Source organism: Aptenodytes patagonicus, chromosome 8 (assembly GCF_965638725.1).
Source record: "Aptenodytes patagonicus chromosome 8, bAptPat1.pri.cur, whole genome shotgun sequence".
NCBI lineage: Eukaryota > Metazoa > Chordata > Aves > Sphenisciformes > Spheniscidae > Aptenodytes > Aptenodytes patagonicus.
The window spans coordinates 7,105,700-7,120,905 of NC_134956.1; the positions used below are offsets into that span (position 1 = coordinate 7,105,700).

Genomic DNA, 15,206 nt, shown 5'->3' on the forward strand with positions numbered 1-15,206 from the left:
AGATGTACTTTTCCTTGTAGAACCTCTGTTTCTCTAGAAAGATGCAGAGGTTAGGTAAAGTGACTTTCTGCATTAAATTTTCTTGGTTTCTGTTATTAGGTTTATTTTCTAAAAATAGCATCTTATGAGGTTCTGTCCCTTAGCCAGTGAATTTGAGCTGACAGTTTAAGAAAGGAGTTAATTTGTTTTGAGAAAGAGAGATTTTCTTTTTTTTAAGCTGCCTGGAGTAGCATGAAAGAAACGTCTAATTCACAAATGGTCATGAATCTGAAATTACAGCAAGTCAAAGCTGAAGGAGCAGGGAAAATAAAAATGCAAAGTCACTATGGAGTTTTTGTCTTCTGACAGGAAATCGATGGCCAGGCACTGCTGCTGCTGACCCTGCCCACCGTTCAGGAGTGTATGGACTTGAAGCTTGGGCCAGCTATTAAACTTTGCCATCACATTGAGAGGGTCAAACTTGCCTTTTACCAGCAGTTTGCTAACTGAGGAGCAGCCAAGTTGAAGTGGACCTTTGAAGCACAACTACGAAAACATGCTCCTTTCTCTCTAGCAAGGAAAGCCAAATGAAGTTAAACTGGGGCCCTGGTGGCCTAAGAGCATCTGTCAGCCTCAGTTTTTCACTTTGACAAAAGGAAGACAACATCTGGAGCAAAATGCCAATGCAAATACAGGGGCTACTCTACCAGCTGCCAGCTCGGGAACACAATAGTCTCTTGCTCTATGGTTCCCTTTTTTTAATGTATTTTTTAATGATTACAGAAAAGTCTCCTCTGGTGGGAAATGACATTTCAATAGTTCTGTTGGCACGGAACTTTAAAAGGAGAAACAGATCCTGTTTACGTTAGCATGTAGGCTGCCAGAAATAACCTTTCTCTGTTCCTGATGATTCACAGAATCCCCTTCCCTCCCTGTGGACGAACACTTGCTTTACCACAGCACTGGCTTTGGAATGTGCTCTTTGCACATTCGTGTGTTAATGTTGAGTTTTTTAATGAATTTGTTCATTGTTAGGACAACAATGCGGCCACGGGGTTCTGAATGTACAGTATAGCAAGAGTGTGGTTCCTTCGGGGTTTTTTCTTTTTGTTTATTTTGGGTTTTTGTTTCGTTGTTATTGGGGTTTTGTTTCATTTTGGTTTTACTACCTCTGTAGCCTGAACAGTAGAAGCGATGAACTAAAAAGGGAGGGAACTACTTCTGGACAAATCGTCTGTAGCTGCACAGCAGTCTCTCTTCTGTAGGCATGTCAGGAGTACAAATCAGTATCAGCACACAGAGCTTCTGTTCCAAAGCTTTAGCTGAAACCTGTGTAGGCTTAACCTGGATGTTACTTTTTTCTCACATGTCAGAAAACAGAATTATTTTGCACTTCTCTTACAGACAGGCTGTAGGAAAAAAGGAAGGAAAGAGAAAGTGCCTCTGCATTTTCTGTGTTTTTCTTTTTTCTTTTTTTTTTAATTGTGTGAGGTTATTTCCTTTTTCTTATAGCAAACAATTGGGCCACGTACACAGAGCCTGTCAGCAGACTTTTGCTTTGCTACCTGAACATCTTTTTAGAGAATAAACTAAGAAAACTGCAATCGATAGAGGACTGCAACTTAGCTCTGCCAGTGTTTGCATACTGGAAACTGTCTTATGAGCATGATTTTGTATTTTTAACTATTTACAGCTGCTCAGGATCAGACTTGATGAAAATGTGGGGGGTTGGGAAGGGGGTTGTGTGCTTTTTTTAGAGAAAAGGAAAAGGACCAGAGGGGACATCTAGTTCCATCAGTAGACCCACAGTACCATGAACTGCTGATTTTAATTTTCTCCAGGGTAATAAAACCCAATCAGCCACTTGCTGTAGACCTTAGCTTTACACTTTAAGTAACAGGGCTTACCTTACTTTCCATTAAAGATGTGGGAAACTTGCATCAGGCTCAAGAGCTGCATCAAATAAGCATTAGGTTTCAGATGGCTTGCATTCGTTCACTCTGCCTGTTCTCAAGAGTATTTGGAGGAGCACAGGGAGGAGCACAGGCAGGAGCTTTATGTGTGCAGCCCTGGTCCTTTATCTCCTATTCAAATCCATTTTTGCAGAAAGCCCCTGGCATACTAAGGCATTTGAGGTAGGAAGGTGCTCACTGCAGGAATTCGTTTAGGAAAGATGGATTTGCTGGTTTCTGATAAACAGTGGTTACTCTGGTCAAATGGATTGATTCAGGTGTCTCTTAGGCCTAATGTGATCGGTTACTCTGATGCTGTGAGCTGTAGGATTCAGTGAGGAGGTTGTCTGTAAACGAAGAGCTGAATTTGCACAATCTGTGTGTCTCTGTCTGCCACATAGGTGTTGAGAGGGAGCTACCTCCGATGAAAACTGTTTAGAGTAAGCAAAGCTAAATAACTGGGGTTTATTTCTTTTGCCCCTTAGAATAACTGCCTAGTCAAGGCAGAACAATTTACGGAAGTGCTAAAATCAGATATTTTTTTTTTCCATTCCAGAATCGAAATGTAAATGTCAGACAGACTGTTTACTAGCTGAGTATTCTTGAGGGAGGGCGGTGAGTAGCTAGGACAATTTTTTCTCCCAAGTTGTTAGCAGAGTCCGAAAACATAATTAAATTGAAATCAAAGTGCCCCTTCTTCTTTCTCACACCAGATACATGGCCAATAAATGGACGTTTTGGCTCTTCGTGTTGTGCTTAGGTCATCCGCCTGTACTCCATTCCCTTAGAACAAGCTCAGTGATAAGCCATTAGGCCTGAAAAAATTTTTGAAAGAAACATTGCTGCTTTGCTGTCAGCGTCTTGTCTTGAGAAATTTGACCAGCAGAGAACTTCTGGGCTGGAAGATGATGCTTTTGGATCATATTTGTCATTCTTCAGGGTTTCCAGAATTCTATGGCACTGATGCCCAGCAGAATTGACCTGCATAGCCAAGGGATGTTGCTTCCACCTTTCCCCATGGACAGATAGATGTCTTTTTAAGTAGTTGTCAGGAGAGAGAACAGAGCTTAAAGGGTAATTTAGTGAACCTGTTAACACGGCGCCTAGGGTTTTAAATACAAATGTCATACTTCTTTTTCTCAGTAAATAAAGCAGTCAGCAGTTTCAGAGGATAGTGGGATACTTACTGGTCACCTTTGGCATGTTTTATAGGCTGGATTTTTCTGCCTTGTTTTGGGAGGCACTGACAGTCTGGTCCCAATGGGATCTATTTTTGTTGAGATTTTCAAAAGGGATGTTTTCATTATTTGTGAAATGTTTTTATGCTGCACACGGGTACTGTACACTCTGTTTCCTGGAAAAAATGCACTCTGTTTTATTGCTGGATTTAAAAGGGATAATTGGGGCTTTATCTTGATGGATGGTGTTTCTACTTGACTCTGTTTCAAGTTCCTCTTTCTCTATGCGTGGCAGATGACACAACTGCACTTACATTTGTTCATCTTATTCCAACATGACTTGAAATCGGCTCACGTGCTGTTTTAGTTGCTCTGTTTCTTCAAAACTGGATTTTGGGTAGCCGATGGCTGACGCTCGGCATTGGGTGATACCGATGTTTCACCAGCAGGAGTTGCTGGGACTGCAGTAATTTAGGCTTCAGGGATTTGTGCTCTCCTCTACCACATCCATTCACCATAAGATATGACAAAGCTGGAGTCCAGGAGAAAGGCAGTGTTGTCTTGCACAAATGTCTTCAGTACAAGAAAACCAGCCCTCCACTGGGCCTCGTGTACTGTTTATGTGGATGGTGAAAGGAGATGTCCTTTGGCTGACCCATTGAGGGTTTGTTTTCTTGCTTGTCTTATTTTCATATGCATTGTACAGTCTTGGTTTTGCACATCACAGCTTTAGAAACCTGGTGGTGCCTCCATATGGCACTCGTACTGCACTAAGCTTAGCCTTGTTAGGCAGAAAGATTTTGTTGAGTTACTATAGCTTGCTTTCTGCACAAGGAGTCCATAATAGAGAAGTATTTGACCTCCAAAAATGTCATGGAAGGTTAATGTAGTAGAATTATCCCCCAAAGCACGAGCAGCTTGCAGTCCATCCTAAACTGAAAGCAATCCTTCCAGAAGAGGAAAGGTACAGCACTGATCTTGGTGAATGAAGACTACTTTTTTTCTAACGCTAAGCATTTCTGAAAGTTGCTCTTTGAGGAATGAAATAAAAGGCAGATTCATTTGTGTGTTGTATAGAACTCCAGGAGTGTTTGCAGTCTCTCCTGGCATTAATGGAAACCGTTCATACAGAGTTCAGGAGTAGTTGTTAAGATTACTTTCTCTTGTCACAACTTTCAGCAGTATTTTGTTGTTGTTTTAGGAATTGCTAGTGTTTATTCTTGATTCCAATAATGCTTTAAAGGAGGGAAGGAGTATTTAGCTGCTAGGTCCACAGAAGCGTACATACATTTACAGTTGATTGGACTGAGCACTCCATTCTTCTGTATAAAGTACAAAGACTTGGTACGTTGTTAGCAAAAGGCAAAGTGGCTTGTGAGATTCTTGAATGTAATGGCATAGACTTCAAAACTATCAAGCTCAAATTGGAGACTGGATACCTTTGGACCAAATCTGTTGTTAGAGGAGAAGTTACTAGATGAAGTAGCCTTACCGGAAAGCCAAAAATATGATGATCCTATACAAAGCTACTCCTTAACCAGTCCTGTCACATAGTGGCAGACTGGTTACTGCCTACTGTGAGCTGAAATTACCTAAAAGTAGCTAAGCACAAAGGCATAGGCTCTGTCAGGAGACTTCAAATGTTGGCTGAAGGCTCCATTTCAAAGGGATTGTGTGCTGAACCCGTATTTCAGAGTGCTGCCAACCTTCCCCAAACATGCATGTAGCCTTGTTTTCAAAGGCAGCCTTTTGGGTGAAGGATTAGAGTGGGACTTGGGAACACCAGATGTAACAAGCCTCTTTTATTGTTACGTGTTTTTCAAAAAAAAAAAAAAAAAAAAAAATCTGTATGAAATATAGCAAAAATGAGTTAAGGTTAGTGACGCTTTGTCTCCATGGTCATTTCTAGCTTCCTCAACGTCTCATCTGTTGTTCTGAAATGCACCAGACATATAAATGGACTTTTTGATGAGAAGACAAAGTTACTCTGTTAGGTGCAAAGCCAGCAGTGTTTGGCTTAGCTTTAAGCCATGGAAGCGAGCAGGTCTTGCGCTGACAAAATTCAGAGGCAGTAGGTCTAACTGACTTAGCACAAACATGGGCACAGAGCCTGTGAAGTCCTCTAGCCTTGCACAGTTCAAGAGGAACAGGCCTTCTGCTTGAGACACGGGGACGGCTCACTCAAGTTGTGTGAATGAACAATGAGGTCTGGGCACAAATGAACTCTTGCCCACTCTGGAAGTTGTTGAGCACCAGTTTCCAAGAAGCCTCGTGGAAAAAAAAGTTCTGGGTGTCATGTTTCTCCTCTCCTCTTTCATTTCTTTTTTTTTAATTGCTCTTTAAAATAAATTTTAAATAATCTCTGTAGACAATCAGAGGTCTTCCAGGAGACTCTACCCTAAAGGGTACCTGCTCTCCACCTGTGGGCCTCTTCCTTATACTAACTCATTGGAACTGATGCACTTTTCCTGTATTTTGCCTTTTTTAATTAGCTGCTTGTTCTTAAACAAAGATTTAAATGCATATTGTGTTGTGTCCCTTCTGCTTGTTGTTTTATCTTTCTTTAACTTTTAAAAATATATATATATGCAGTGAGACTGAAGTACTACATGGAAGAGAAACATGCACAAGAAAATATGCCTATTAAGTCCCACCATTGTTTGAGCAGGTGTAACAATTTAATCAGAGGATTTTTTTAAAAATATTTTGGATGGATATTTTGCTTGTTTTGTCTGTAAATAGTGTACATAAGTTTGTGGTATATGACAGTTTTAAGTGGTTGTAAGAAAATTAAAAAAGATACTTAAACTGTTACTGATGGCTTTGGTGTTAATATAATGATAAATACTGCTGCTTATCATGAGCAATTTTCCATCTTACAAAAGTGTGGGGAAAACTGTATAGCATGTTCCATTACTTTCATAAAAGGTAAATGCAGACCACATAAATACCACTTGCACGAGCTTCATGTTAAGAGCTTGATTGGGTTGTATACACGTTCCCTCAAATGCAGGAATCCTGTTTCTCTAAGCCTTCTTCTAAGGTAACAGATTTTGTGTTTCACAGGATGCTGAGCCTAATGTACTGTGTTTCACAGGCGCTGAGGACAGAACCTACAAATCAGGGTAATTTTCTTTTATTGCTTTGTTTGAACATAAGGAGCTGCTTTGTACAATCCGAAGCAAACCTTGCAGATGCTGCTCCTTCTGGATGGTTTTGTAAAGGTTAACGCTATCCCGACAAGTTGAAATTTCACAAAGAGCTGGCTTTGCTTTTTCTGAATAGCATGAAGGTCCACGGGATGTTTCAGAAACAGGTCAGCCTTGCAAAGTTCTTGTTTCCTTACTTGGCGTTCCAACAGATTGTACTCGTGTGCTCCTTGGCGCTTGTTTCTTAGCTGCGCTTCAGTTGTCTTGAGCTGATTTTATACTGGGTGCAGAAAACGCATAGGAGTGGGATGAAACTGATTTGCTTAACACTGTCTTTAAATATCTATAAATATGTAGGATTTAAGGTAAATCTTTTACTTGCCTTCACAGAGCACTGTCTACTTGAGAGAAAGCTGAAGGCTTGTGAATAGCACATATCAGGAGGCAGCGTCGTCTTGTCTGCCACAGGTTTCAGAAGGGCTTGTAGGAGGCCTGAGGAGCTGAAAACCCTTGAAGAGGTATTTTTGGGAAATGATCTATTAAAAGCATGGAATATGGAGTAACAGGAGGCATAAGCCTTTCAAGTTATGTTTCCAGATTCATGTCTGAAACATAAATTTTGTGTGTAAAAAGCATTAGGTAAATCTTTAACCAGTATAAGCATCCAGGTCAGGTATGTATGTGGATCACGTAACGTTGAGGAGCAGCCATGAAAGCTTAAAAACTGCTCCTGGGCCACGTTTGGGGTGTGGTGCTTGGCTGTGATCCCTGTGTGCAAGGGGGGGAACAAGTAACTTACTTGGGTCCTTGCCCTTTCTTGTAGATAACTGCATTCCTGAACCACTTGCTTTTGGCGCAGCTCAAAGCAGAGGAGCGTTGACATGGGGTGCAGAGGCACCGGACAGTGCATTTTGGCCGTGTGCTCTCTAAGTCAGAGAATTGAGAGCATTTCTTTTTCTAGCTGCAACTTCCAGATGTTTATGTACAGCCTAAATACCAGAGAAATCGCTGCTGTGTGCCAGTACTGTTTGGCATCGCTTGCCGGGAAGGACAGTCACATAGGTGGGTTTGTAAGATAGATGCAACAAACGGCATTATTTGAACAACTGTTGCTTCATGTGCTCTGCTTAGTTTTCTGATAAACATGTTGTCCTTTCGGGGTCGTACTTACAAGTGAACTCATATTTAGACTGGGATTTTAATTATTTAAAGAAATTCCAGAAGCAGCGTAAGAAAAAACTACAATGCGACGTGACCTAGGCTTGATCCCGCACTCAAAAATAAGAACCTAAACTTGAGCGCAGTTCTGCCTTGTGATTAAGAGGGTACGGTGTGATGGGATCAGTCAGACTCACTGGTCAACGGGTACATTTTCTAAATGGAAATGCTGACATGTTATGTTTTATCCATTGTGCCAGTGATTGCCCTTTTAAAAGAAGAAACATTTTTGCTAAAGAATACAGGTCATAATTTTTTCTTTCTAGTTTGATGTCAGACTTCCCTGACCTGTGGGTCTGAGCTATAGCTGTTGGGTAAGCAGAACCTCGGATGGGTGCGGTTCTGACCCAGGGTTTCGTCTGTTGGGGCTACAGTGCAATTTAGAAGTCCGTTTGGATGCTGGAGGCAAATGGCGTTTTGCTAGTGTTGGGCGCTGGTGGATGAAGCCCAGGCGCCTCAGGAGCTGCCTGGCTGGCTGCCGGCTCTTACCTGACAGCCACGGGAAGGCTTGGGGGGCGTTACGGCGCCTGAAGCCGGTGTTCCGAGCTCTCCGCTCCCTCCTACCGCAAAGGTGCGCGGGGGGAAGGAACCCTTTTCTGGCGGCACTGCCGGCCGCAGTACTCGGTTTGGGGTTTGTGTTGGTTTTCCCTTGAGGGGGAGCCGGCCGTGGAAGACGGCCGGGCGCGTCCCGTCCTTCCCCGGCCGGCACCAGCCCCCTGCCCCCGGCGCGGGCCGACCCGGTGCGGCCCGCCGGCCGCGACCCCGCTCCTCCGGCGCTGGCGGAATCGGCGGCGCTGAGGGGCGGGGCGGGGCGGGGCGGAGCGGAGCGGGCGGCTCCGCCGGGGCCGGGGCTCGGCCAATGGGAGAGCGGCGCGGCCGGTGACGCAGCGGGGCGAGCGGCTCGGCGCAGGAAGCGGGGCGGGGGGCGCGGCCTCGCCCGCCGGTCGCGACGTCGCCGCCGCCATGCGCCGCTGAGGCGGGCGCTGGCCGGGCCTCGCCATGGGGGCGCCGCCGCCCAACGGCAGCCTCGGCCTCACCGACAGCCCCCCGCAGCCGGGCGGGGGGGCGGCGGCGGGGTCGGGAGACCGCGGCTGCGAGAACGGGGCCCTCATGGACAGCTTCGGCATCTTCCTGCAGGGGCTCCTGGGCGTCGTGGCCTTCAGCACCCTCATGCGTGAGTGGCGGCGGGGGCGGGCCTCGGCCTCCGGGCCTCGCCGGCTCCGCGCGGCCTGGCAGCGGCGGGCGGTGAGCGGGCGCGGGCGTGCCGCGGCCGGATCGGTCCCTTCCTCCTCGGGGGGCTCGGGCTCGGGCTTGGGTAATGGTGCCGCGACCTCGCTGCTGTGTCCCGAGGCCGTCCCGGGCGGAGCGCCGTGCTGTCCCGGGCTCCCGGCCGGGCCGTGAAGGGCCGGGGCCGGGGCTTTGTTGGTGCCGGGTGAGCTGGAGCGGCCCGGCAGCCCGGGGAGGCCTCTCCGCTGTTCCCCGCGCCCCCCTGGGGGTCTGTGCCCTGCAGGGCGGGAGTGGGGTGTTAGCACCAGCCGTGCCGCCTGAGGGAACGGCTGACGGGCTTCGAAGGGAGATGTTTAAGATGAACAGAGTTGTTTCTGAGAGACCGTGTTTCAAGTACTTCAAGAAATTTGCTTTCCTAATGCGCACCCATGCTGATACAATTTATCGCTTTGGGGGTGGGCATGTGTTCTGCTTTGAATCCAGCCGGCAAGATGTGGCGGTGTGTGCGGAATCACTCGGGTTTAGAATACACAAAAGAAAAGGGTTAGGCTCTATCAGTTTTACTGCAAGTGTACCTTGTCATATCATCAACAGCAAAGTAAGACACACTTTCTTAGATCACAACGCACTATGCTGTGCTTGCTTAGAGTATGTGCTATGCCTTGGAGTTGGAGCAGGAGGTGAGCTCGTGTTTACAGCAGCTCAGCTGATGAGCAGTATTAGGCTGCTCATCTGAGTCTGGTGGAAAGGCAAGAAAGGTTGGAGGCCGTAGTGACTCCAACCCTGCCTGCTCTGAGGGAATCACAGCAACGTGGAGCAGTTCTCTCTGTCCCATACTGTAGTTAGTGTCCTTTCGGCTGAGGAGTGGAAAAAAAATAGCCCAGTGCCATTACTCAGCTGACTATGAAGTCGCTGTTAACAAAACGTGGGGGAGGAAAAAGGGAACATCAGCTACAAGTATGTTACAGTTTGACTGATCTAAAGACCAAGATCCTGTTTACCTTAGAATTGACCTGATGCCCTTTCATAATAGTGTCACGCTATTATGGTTAAGTCAAAAGTTTGCTAACGCACTGTATTTGCATACTTTAGTGTTTCAATCACGGTTAACAATTGCATTCCCCTTAGAAAAGCTATGCATGTGGCAGTCATCACTATGTTACTGAACGACAACAGTAGTCACTGGTGTAACATTTGGTCAGTCAGAGCATCCTCATAATTAGGAGTTTTAGCAGTTTCCAAACAAAAGTGCCTCTCTTTAAGAAGATGATGTGTACACATTGTTGTTTTTGGAATTAAGAGGCACAAATACATAATTCTTACGGATTGTGCATCAAAAGATGAAGAACTACACGTTATTTGTCAGGATAGTATCTTTTTTCTAGAAATAGTATCGCTTATTTTTATGCATTTTACAGTAACACTGGAATACTTAGTGAAGATAAGAAAAAGTGAATACAAAAAGTATGGACTAGGAAAATGAAAGCCTAGTTGTTAGCTGCAGTTCCTAACTTTGGTTAGATATTTTTAAACTATGAACTATTAGGAGATTATCAGTGAAGTGCTTGCAGTTGTGGAAGAAGGGAGTGAAAGGAAGGTAGCCAGTCCTTGCAGTGGTACTGGTGAGAAAAGGAATCTGTCTCCAAAGGAGATTAGAGCAAAAAAGTAGGAACTTGTCGTGCTTACATTTAAAAACAGAAGGATAGGTATGTTTCTCCCAGTTTTGACAGCCACCTTCCCATCCACTTTATTTTGGGCCTCTCGCCTAGCAGGAGAAGCTGGCCCCACCGCGTGGACCAGTTACGCTGGTAAAAGAGCAGTTCTCTCTCGGTTAAGTGCTGTGCTATGCTGGAGGGGATGGTTCTGTTCTGTCTGCTAGTTTTGTCTGAATGTTTCTATCCTTTTTATATCACATGCAGAACATCTGGTATGTTGTTCCAAAACCTTTAGAAGTTACCTCAACGGGTTGGACTTTTTGTGATCCACGTGACAGATCTGATGTGACAGAGAAGCAGGAACTTGTGGCTGAGAACAGGAGGGAGAGTGTGACCTCTCTTCAGCAGTCACCTCGACACATACACAGTTGTTCCTGTCCCTGAGCTGCTGTGGCAGAAGGGATGACACAACTTCTGGAGCTGGATCACAGAACTGATACAGCAAGAAACATAAACAGGGAGATGTGGTTATTTTTAAGCCGGAGTATTTCCTTGCTGTGGCCCTCTAGCTGTCCGGCACAACAGAGGTGGTAGCGCTGAGGAAGAAAGAAGTGGCTGTAGGCAGGGACTGCTTGAGAAGTGGCACCGCTGTCAGGTCAGAGGCGGGCCTCCCTTTTGAATAGCATTAATTCTCTGTATGCGGCTGTATTGCTTCCCCAGCTCTCCTCCATAAAAAGTCAGAGAACTGAAGACGCATGACTAGCTGGTATTTAAATTTAATTTATAAAGGGCAAGTCACTTGTGCTTTTTTTTTTTTTTTAAAGGGACCCCTAGAAGGAGATACTCTAATACTTTGGTTGTGATTAATGGTGCAGAACCCTCTGTAGAAAAAGAAATTAAAGTAACAGCAACGGACGTATGTTGTACAATTGCTCTTTATGCACAGAGGCTGTTTTACTTTGAAAAATATTTGATTTGACATGTAAAGAATATAAATTTTTGGTAAGTGGCTGAATCAAAGGATGACCCAGACTTGCCCTTTTCTAGATAAATCTTACCATGTTTGCGTTCAGTGGAACAAAGAACTCTTTTTTTTTTTTTTTTTTTTTCTTTCCTGGTCATAGTAACTAGCTGTAGGAGGAGGACCTTTTCTGTGCCTCATTAGTAGATGTTCATCTACAAATGACTGAACGAGTATTGTTAAAGCAAAATTGTTTAAGATCTGACACTGCAGTTTGCCACCTTCTTGTGTGTGCACCTATCCAATTGCTGTAAAGTTATGCTATCAATTGACCTGCCAATGACATCAGTTAAACTTGATCTTTTAAGGGCTAAGATATAGTTAAGTGTCAGGTTTGTAATTTGTTGAAGATGTGGTGACTCTCTGACAGAGAAACTGCATTGCTGTGACTGTTTTCTAATACTTCAAAGAAAGATTTTTACCCCAATCATATTATCAGCCTACCCTGTGTGTCCCCTCACTACTAAGTTCACACAACCAAGAAGTGACAGAGGCAGAGAATTTCTCACTTTGAGCTGACGAAATGATCATTTGAAATGAAATCTGAAGTTTCCTTTTCTTTGTAGCTCTTGCCTCTTTGTTCTGTTGCACAAGGAATAAAGAACAGTTCAACTTACTGTCTTGCCTCAGAGGTAAGCCTTTTAAAGGATTGACTTTGTTCTATTATCTTCAGATTCAAATATACAACCTGTTGTAAACCCCTAATGTTTTTCTCGTAGAAGATAGTTTAGCTAGTTATCGTCTGTCCTGGGATTTTACAGGAGAATCCCTCACCCCCTTAACCGAGGAGTAGAAGTTTGCATTTGTTTTTATTGCTGTAAGTTGTTCAAGGCCCCCCAGATGCTATCCTCCTGCTCTCCGTGTAAAGGGTTGTTCACAAACTGGAGAAGGGAGGTCCTCTTCTGTTGTCTGAATCGGCAGTGAACATACTTAATACTATCGGAACCCACTAGCGTGTTGTCCTTAATCACTGTGAATTCACCTTAACTGCTCTGAGTTCAGCTCTCAGCTGGAAGAGGCACATTGAAACAGTTTCACCCAGACACTTCAGATGGTCTAGTACATCGAAAGTCGTGCTGAAGTTGGGCTAGATGACTTCTGCTGCGTCTCTCCTAACCACAGGCTCTAACTCCCTATCAAAATGAACTAATTGATTAAAAACTGTCTCTCTTTGGCAGATCTGCTTGGACTGGCAGCCCTTCTGGATTCTGACCGCTAATTCTCAAGTCAGTTAGCCTGTTCTTCTTGAAGTCTGTTGCTTAATTTTGCTCTTGTCCCTCCTGCTTAAGTATGCATTATTTTCCGCCCTAGTTTATTTAAGCCAAGCCACTTCATAACAGGAAGTCTTAATGGGTTTCTCTTGATGGAAGAGGTGAGTGTTTATACTTCAGGTCAGTAAGCCAAAGGTAGTATTTTTCCAAAGTTTGCCATTATAATGCTTGTATCTTATTTCATAGGGATCTTGATTTAAAATGACAAGTTGCTTCTTAGTTGTTTTGGGGTTTTTTTTGGTGCAATAGTTGGTTTTTATTACTGATGCCACAAAGCTGGTTTTAAATATTTTTGTGTAATACGATGTGTTTTGTCAGTAGCCCCAAGCACCTTCTGAGCATTCTCTGGTTAGGCTTTTATGGTGAATGATTAGAGATCAGTGTTAGCACAGTATTCCCACCCGTGTATGATGTAGGCACAGTTGTAAATAATAGCATTTTTATTAGCCAAACCTGTAGAGGGGTATGGGGAAAAACCCACTGCCCATCACTTTACCCTGTCTGACACAAACTGCTTCAAGTACTTCATCTTGAATATGTACTTTATTTATTAAGCTTGTTTGTCTGAAGGTTGATACCTTATCAGAGCGTGGCTATGTTTGTTTCGGGATACTTAGGAATGGCTGAGAAACCAGATGTGAGTCGTATTGATGAATTACTGAAATAGAAGAGTCATTTGGTCCTCTGCAGGTAAAAGGTTTGTGTCCATCTGTGGGGAAAATACAAATATGTTGTTAAGGAGACCAAAGTATGTGGGACTGTCACTTTTTATGGCTTTATTACAGTTTGTGTCTACTTGCACTGAGAAGGGTAAAAGCTTCTGTGTTAACAAAAGTGAAGTGATTGGGTACAGGTGCGGTGAATAAGTGAGCAGGTGGGTTTGCTGTTGAGGGTCACAGCTAAAAAAAAAAATTTAATATAGTATCTTTTATAAGAATTGTTTCTGTCTTCTAAGGTCCTCTCTCTGCTTGCAGTGCCTTGAAGGAAGTACCTTAAAAACTACATCCTTAACAACAGTTTACTTTACAGCGAGGTTTTCCCACCTGATAAGCCATGCAAGGAAAATGAGTGCTTCTTCATATAATAAGCTATCTTAGTAGGTAGTTTAGTAGAATTCAAAACGCTTTAGCAAAAATACACTTTTCAGAGGAATGACTTCATATTTTCATCAAGGTAGGGGAGTATTATTACGGGGAATAATGTTCTGGGGAGCAGGGACTTGAGAAGGAATAAAAGGAATTCCAGTGTCCTTTCAAAAAAAAAAAAACCCAAGTCAGATTAAAGAAAACTATTAGATACAAAAGAACCAAAGCATGTGATTTTCAGTTGTTTTCCATAGCAATTTTCTCTCTGCTTGAGGAGGTTTAAAAAATGAGACAGTTGGCAGGGAGTTGATTTTGATACCCCGTAACATCAGCAGTGAAATACAGGCTTCTGAGTAACAGTACCAAGTTCATTTTACATGGCAGTTTCCTAAGGTGTAGGGCAATGGCCTGGTAGCAAGGTGGTGTTTTATTAATTGAGGCATTATTTTAAAAGACTTTTGATATTATCCCGACTTGATAATATCCCGTCCTTGTATGTATTTGCTCTGAGTGGCGCAGTACTGAGTGTTGAAGTGACTTGCTGAGGACCACCTCGGAAAATGTTCTTTGAGCGACTGATTTTAAAACTCGTCTCATACAGAAGTTTCAAATCACAAATAGTATATTTCATATTTATGCAAATATGAACAGTATTGTACTTACACACTGGATCACGCTTTGTCAAATGCACTTTATTCTTTCTCCTGGGACTCTTCACAAGTGCACATTCCTGGTGAATTGCCAGATATATGCAGAGCTTGCATTCCAGTGTGTATTTGGGGATTACCTAGCATTAGGCAGCCTGAAATGGCTTTAAAGACCACTTTCACGGTGGTCACGGCAATGGGGATGAATGCCGCTGAGGGGACTAGCAAGAGATGCTATGGAACTGCGTTAAAGGCAAGATCTGGGGAGGGAGCGAAGGGAGGGTAAATTTTTAAAATGGGGGGGGGGGGGGTGTCCAGAACGTGGAAGTAGCAGGACCTTTTCATCTGAAAGCAAGCGGGTGGCTGAGGCCCCAGCGGGGCGGGCGCCCGGCACGGTCCGGCTGCGGTCCCCTTGCCCGCGGAGCTTGTCCTCGGATTCAGGGCTGGGTTCTAGCTCGGGGCTGCGTATGTGAAGTAAACGGTATTCTGACCGGACAGCCTGGCTGCCGGGGGGGGGCGGTGCGGGCCCCCCCTGCCTGGCTGGAGGCCGAGGAGGACACAGGGTGGGGCCATGGTAGTAGAAAGAAGGTGTTTTATCCTCTCGCCCCTTCGGGCCCAATCCATGGTAATTAGCAACGATCAGTATCTTAGTGGGCTATCGTAGCTATTATTCTGCAGGTTACGTGGCTGCGGGACTCAGAATAAGGCCTGTGAGGTCACTTTGGTCACGGCCAAGTAAATTATGCCTTATGATGATCGAGTGTTTTGTTATCCCCAGATGGTGAGGTATCGCTTGCATCTATGTTACGTGGCTGCTTCTTGTT

The 15,206-nt window shown here is 44.4% G+C and overlaps 2 protein-coding genes and 1 long non-coding RNA gene across 4 annotated transcripts in view; 2 read left to right on the forward strand and 1 right to left on the reverse strand.

Annotated features, from left to right (window-relative positions):
• The window catches only part of SFMBT1 (Scm like with four mbt domains 1), an 83,907-nt gene extending 77,984 nt beyond the window's left edge, over positions 1-5,923 (forward strand). For both annotated transcript variants that reach the window (XM_076346152.1, XM_076346153.1), the window contains exon 21: positions 349-5,923. In XM_076346152.1, coding sequence (XP_076202267.1) covers positions 349-489 — 141 coding nt within the window. In that variant the 3' untranslated portion in view covers positions 490-5,923. The remainder of the gene's footprint in view (positions 1-348) is intronic.
• Positions 5,924-6,229: 306 nt separating this feature from the next.
• Positions 6,230-8,223, reverse strand: LOC143163924 (uncharacterized). The gene is made up of 3 exons (XR_012995993.1): positions 7,966-8,223; positions 6,641-6,767; positions 6,230-6,538 (listed from the first exon to the last, which is right to left on the reverse strand). It is a non-coding gene; the product is annotated as an uncharacterized LOC143163924 (long non-coding RNA).
• A 252-nt stretch (positions 8,224-8,475) lies between these two features.
• Positions 8,476-15,206, forward strand: part of STIMATE (STIM activating enhancer) — a 37,495-nt gene continuing 30,764 nt past the window's right edge. The window contains exon 1 of the mRNA XM_076346154.1: positions 8,476-8,650. Coding sequence (XP_076202269.1) covers positions 8,476-8,650 — 175 coding nt within the window. The remainder of the gene's footprint in view (positions 8,651-15,206) is intronic.